General features: G+C 39.1%; 1 protein-coding gene across 7 annotated transcripts in view; it reads left to right on the top strand.

Annotated features, from left to right (window-relative positions):
- LOC126626951 (protein LEO1 homolog) overlaps positions 1–5,495 on the top strand; it is a 37,492-nt gene extending 31,997 nt beyond the window's left edge. Inside the window, exons 1-12 of one of the 7 annotated variants that reach the window (XM_050296360.1) lie at positions 141–379; positions 970–1,286; positions 1,556–1,694; positions 1,797–1,982; positions 2,634–2,810; positions 3,123–3,254; positions 3,443–3,622; positions 3,714–3,845; positions 4,113–4,217; positions 4,299–4,529; positions 4,955–5,109; positions 5,179–5,495. In XM_050296360.1, coding sequence (XP_050152317.1) covers positions 269–379; positions 970–1,286; positions 1,556–1,694; positions 1,797–1,982; positions 2,634–2,810; positions 3,123–3,254; positions 3,443–3,622; positions 3,714–3,845; positions 4,113–4,217; positions 4,299–4,529; positions 4,955–5,083 — 1,839 coding nt within the window. In that variant the 5' untranslated portion in view covers positions 141–268 and the 3' untranslated portion in view covers positions 5,084–5,109; positions 5,179–5,495. Of the gene's footprint in view, positions 1–139; positions 380–969; positions 1,287–1,555; positions 1,695–1,796; positions 1,983–2,633; positions 2,811–3,122; positions 3,255–3,442; positions 3,623–3,713; positions 3,846–4,112; positions 4,218–4,298; positions 4,530–4,954 lie in introns of those variants that run through there. The other 6 variants (XM_050296358.1, XM_050296359.1, XM_050296361.1 and 3 more) reach the window with 6 other exon arrangements.
- The last annotated feature ends 505 nt before the right edge of the window (positions 5,496–6,000 follow it).

The raw sequence follows: 6,000 nt of genomic DNA on the forward strand, positions 1-6,000 counted from the left end.
ATCTAGTGAGTCACAAGTGAATAAGAGTTTGTTTATTTTATTTTTTAAAAAAGAAGATAAATATATCAAGAAATCTGGCTGACCCTATAAGAAAAGGGGTATTTTAATTTAAAATTAGTTTTTATTTACTTTATACATAAAATTGTGAATAAATTCGAATTTGGGTTAAACGCAGAGACAACAAAATCAGTGAGTGCAGGAGAACCGGCCCAGATCCGCGGCCGAGTAAAAATCCCCGAGAGCTCCGACGCAACACGCAGCAGCAGCGATGGGGGAGGAGAAGCGGCACCAGATGATGCAGAACCTGTTCGGCGATCAATCCGAAGAGGAGGAAGAAGAGGTCGATTCCGAGCACGAGTCCAATCCCCAGCCCAATTCTGTACGATCCTCTAATTTCACGTTTCCTTTTGGTTCAGATTCCAATTGCATGTTTTGGGAACGTTTAGGGTTTCAGTTTTGCTATATTCTTAGCTGAAGGAAGATATAGGTTGTGCTTTTGTTAATGGCGGTGGAATAAGGATGAAAGAATGTATCTTGGGGATTTTATTGGTTGTGGTTGTTTCTAGGGTTTGGAATTGTGTAGGTTTGCTATTTGTTGTGGAAGAATGAAGGATTCAGAATTTAAGCTGGAGGATAATAGTTGTAACTTATATTGTATTACTTGCTAATCCGCGACAGTCGGAATGTAAGCTACGCGCTGAAGGGAATCGCGAAACTTTTTTGTCTTTAGAGGCGAAAATGTGTGGAAGGTTGAACCTGAGGAAATTTTTTATCATAAGGAACTTGGGAGCGTTTAAAGATTGTATATCTTATACATGATGCGGTGATAGTAAGTTATTAGGGAAACATGTAGTTAGCTCTAATGTCTCGTGATTATGCTTATGTCGAAATGATCCTTTAGTACTTTTGACAACTATATCGCTAGCAGAGTGATTTGCTTAAACATCTATGTAATGGTTTTGTTTCCAGGATGAAGGAGAGGGCGCTTTGGAGGCTGAGGGTGAAGGTGAAGTAGAGGGCCAGGGGGAGGTAGAAGCAGAGAGTGATGGTGAGCAGCGTAATGCTGATCCTGATCCCGGAGAAAGTGAGGGCGAAAGAGAACAAAGTTCCCAAGAAGTAGATATTGGTGATCATAGAGAAGAAAGTGAAGGAAAATATACAGATACTGATGAAAAAGAAGAGTTAACCAGCCGGAGACGAAATGTGATTGAAAGTGGGTCTGAGAGGTCTATGGAAAACCATTACCCTGACATTGAAGATGAGGTTAATCAGGCCAGAAGTCCAAGGTAAATCTCTGTCTCCATCTGTCCATCTCTCTATCTCTCTCTCTCACACACACTCTTGTCCAGTATCTGAAGCAACATTTTTTATTCTCGTATATCTTATTGGATTTTTATGGGAGTGGGGCACATGATGGTTTGTTCACCAGTCTTTTTTATTTTTGTATCCAAAGAGAAGAACTTAAAGATGACTGTATGCTTCTTGCACATAGACTTGTTTAGAGCAAGCAACTACCTAGTTTGACTTTAAGGACAATTCTCTTGATTGCCAACAGTAGATCCCCTGAGGAGGAAGAGGACCATAATAACATCGCACACTCTGCTGTTCGTAATGTATTTGGTGACTCTGATGAAGAAGAAGAAGAAGAGGAGACAGATTATGCTGTTCGGAATGACATCCAGCATGAATCAAATGTTAGTACCAATTTGGAAAGCAATATCCTTAAATCTTTCTTTTGTAAATGCTGTCAGTTGGTCATGGTGTTTAAAATGATGTGATGTCGTTTCCTGTCTTAGAGATCACCAATGGAGGAGGAAGGCAGCTATGGAAAGAGTCCAAGACTAGAGGATGTGATGCCTGATGAAGATGCTAGGTATGATTCAGAAGAGGACAATATTGAGGCTAAACCTAGAGATAAACCGGTTGGCCCCCCATTGGAGCTAGAGATTCCACTACGTCCACCTCCTGCTCGTCCAGAAAAGGTTTGAGTTCTTGTTCTACATGGTGGAATTTCTTTTTAAAATATTATTTGTTTGTTTTGTGTATCAGCTTCTAAGACCATATAAAATTGATTTAATTGTGTAAGATGACATATAAATTGGTGGTGATAGAGTTTAAGATTGCTGTTGTATTAACAGTAACAAACTGTAGTTAATTTTGGGTATAAAGAATAATCCCATATGCGTATGTTGAAGAGACATAATTGTTGGGAACATGGACTGTAGTTTGGTTCCAAATGACTTCCAGAAAATAGCTTGTCAGTTTTATTGATGGAAACAATAAGTTTCTGACTGCAACCAGATAAAATACGTATTTTACGTACCATTTATTTTTACGGACCTCAAAAGTACGATGCGAATGCACTGTGCTATTTCTTCAAACGGTTGGATGTGTTACAGGAGGATTTGCCAACATATACTGTCATCAATGAAGTAATGGATGTGTAAGCTATGATATGGCTACCTAGTAGAAACATCGTCTATGTACCTTGGGATGATCTATTTGTCCAGCCTCATTTATTTCATTTGGGCATCGTTTGGGATACTTTATGAATGATTTGAGTCTGTTTACCATCAGATATAAAATAGTTAGAAGAAAAATTATATCAATATTCAAATTTTGTCCTGATGTAGATGAACATGATCAAAGTTTCAAATATCATGGGCATTGACCCCAAACCGTTTGATCCAAAGACATATGTGGAAGAGGATACATTTGTGACGGATGAATCAGGATCCAAGAAGCGTATACGTTTGGAGAACAACATTGTGCGCTGGAGGAGAGTTAGAAATCCAGATGGCACGACAACTGTAAGTCATCATCTTTATTATATTCTGTTATATATATTCGTGCATGTGTGCAATGCGATGGATTGCTGCAGACTTTATTTGTCATTATTGTGCCAAAGATCCATGGTTGCATATATTTGTCATTGAATTGCAGTGGGTGGACTTTGTGTTTGTGTACTTTTTTCCTTGTCTGCAAAGTGTTACTTATGACACTGAGTTGGATCAATGTTGTAGTGGGTTATCCATTTGAGTTTACCACAACACCCATTTTACATTGCATTGCTTACAAATATATGCACTCAGTGCTTCAACTATTAATTCCTATGATTGTAGAGTGAAAGCAATGCACGCTTTGTGAGATGGTCTGATGGCAGTTTGCAGCTATTAATTGGGAATGAAGTTCTAGATATATCTGTGCAAGAAGCACAGCATGATCAAGCGCACCTATTTCTCAGGCATGAAAAGGTAAAATTCTATATTGTTGGCGTTGTGGAATCCATTAATATATACATAACGGTCTGTTTCCATCATAAATCTGGAAAAACAGCTAAAAACAAGTGGTTGAAAAGAATTCTCAACTGTCTACTAAGCAGCTAAAAAAGCTCGGTCGTCACAAAAAATTGTTCATAAATACCTGTGCATTGTTCTTACAGGGAATCCTCCAGTCACAAGGAAAGGTTCTGAAGAAGATGAGGTTCATGCCATCGTCCTTGACATCAAATTCACATCGTTTGCTGACTGCTCTGGTTGATTCTCGACATAAAAAAGTATACAAGGTCAAGAACTGCGTTACTGACATCGATCCTGAGAGGGAAAAGGAGGAGAAAGAAAGGGTAAGTTGTTGCACAATCTAGTTGTATCTGTTTATTATTATTATTATTTCTTCAAGGAACATGTAGATTGATTTTATGTTTGGTTCTGTAGGCTGAAAGTCAAAATATCAGAGCTAATTTACTTCTTAATCGGAAGAAGGAGAAGGTGAGCCGAAAGTATACAACAACTGGGGACAGGAGGCGCCAGCTTTCACCTGGTTTCTTGGAAGATGCTCTTGATGAGGTATGGTCTTGCTATTGGGGTAGGAGTGGAGGGTGGGCACGGTGGGAATTTCCTTTGTATTCTCTCTATTTTTCATGGTTTTGTTCCTTTAAAGCATAATCAAATGCTAAGACATATAGCTTTCCTGTTTATGACATTTGAAGAAAATTCTCTTTTTCACCTTTTTATGGGTGTGGAAGCCTCTATAGTCATTTTCTAATACATGCTGGAATTTTGTATTTATTACCTATGTATTAAGTGTCTTAGCTGATCACTTCTGATTTTCAGGATGAAGAACCAAATTATCATGACTCTCGTCGTTCTCGCCGCCATATGGAGGAGGATTTTGAAATGGAAGCTCGAAGAGAGAAACGCATTTTGAATGCTAAGAAGGTCCTACAACTTGTTTCTTACATTTTCCACATAATTTTATTGTATCTTTTCTGGCAAAAGTGTTCACACCTGGAATTTTAGTCACAGGGACCTAAAGATATCCCTCGCAAGTCATCCTTGCCAACAGCCAATTCATATCGGCGTTCAATGGGTTTGTCAGACGAGTCTGAGTATGAGACTGATGGGGAAGATGAGGAGCCTCCACGTAAGATGGCTGAGGATTCAGAGCCAGAGTATGAAGATTCGGAAGAAGAAGATGAGGAAGAGCATCATGATGCCGAGGTTAATGATGCATCAGAGGAGGAGGCTGAGGTATGTCCCTCTTCTTTTTAGTAAAAATGTTTATATATATTGTTGATCATGTGGATCTGTTATGTTGTTACCATAGACGCAAGTGTTTCTCGTAGTTTGGTCTATCATATGTCTACAATTTATGTTGATAGGAATCATAGTGACATATCACTAAGATATAAAATAGAAGAATATGGCACCATTAATCTTGCTTCCGAGTTGGATTTTCCCCTTGACAATTACCATTCCGTATTTTTAAGTGGATATCTACTTGCTGTTAATTCTTCAAACGGGGGGAAAAGCTTCTTTGGTTCTTTAGTTGTTACTATGTGGAATTCGTTTGCCTATAATGTCGTTTGACACGAGGGCAAATTTTATGGTCTTGGTCTACTCTTCTTCAACCTATATACTTCTACTTTTACACCTGGTTCTCGGTATATTTGTAGGCGCCCAAGCAAAAGGTTAAGGACTCTGGACACAAGCGCAAGGCAGTTGAATCAGATGAAGACTCTCCTCCTAGGAAGGCCGCACCACATCGCAGAATGGCTGTTGTTTATGATAGTGATGAGGAATAAAACCTTCGATTGGATGATTCCAGTGAGTTCTTCGCCACCGTTAAGACATCATGAATTTTTTGGCTCTTTTAACTATCTCACATTACTTTGCAGAGAACTCGGCTAGGCTGAGCCTGGTCATCCCGGGTGGATGATCCAGAGACGAAACCAAAATGCCATAGGTTCATAGATGATGTGAATTGTTCATCGCAAATTGGGTCCTCGGAGCCAAACTTGTAGTTGGTCGGATTTATGTTTCTTCAAATGTTTGCTTTGGTGTCGGAACTTTGTTTTGTGTCTGTGTGTATATAGCAACAAGTAGTTTGCTAAATTGGCAAAATTGATGTGAATTCGGGAGATCTGTCAAACAGTTTTTGCCCCTTTGAAATGAATAATCTGATTATATATAGCAAATTGCTTCATGAAAAAAGAAGAGGTGAATTATTATGGCCGTGAAATTTCCAATTGTGTTTTGCTTTAAGCCTTGCCCATCAAGTAGACCCATTGAGGCCATCTCCAACCGATCTAGTCAAAGGGTCATAGGGCTAAAAATAGTTCAGAACCGTCTCTAACTGAGGACTAGACCAAAGGGCTTGTGGGTCTCATCGGGCCCAAACTCCCAAATCAGGCCAACGAACTGGCCATTTCTAGCCAGCTAGCCCTCTAGTGCTAGAATGTCAAGCTTGACATTTTGTCAGCCCTTCAGCTCCAGAATGTCAAGCTTGACATTTGTCAACCCTCCAGCTTAGTCCATTTGAATGCCAAGGGCTACCTAATGTCATGCTGCCATCAGGTTACCATTGAAATTTGATTTTTTTTTTGGACGAATTAAAAAAAAATTAATTTTTTTTTCTTATAAATACCTCCACCATTCCTACAACATTGAAAGCTAAAGATAAAAAGTGTCACGTAGATAAGAATCCTATATAAAATTTGCA

This window comes from Malus sylvestris, chromosome 6 (assembly GCF_916048215.2).
Source record: "Malus sylvestris chromosome 6, drMalSylv7.2, whole genome shotgun sequence".
In the NCBI taxonomy this organism is placed as follows: domain Eukaryota; kingdom Viridiplantae; phylum Streptophyta; class Magnoliopsida; order Rosales; family Rosaceae; genus Malus; species Malus sylvestris.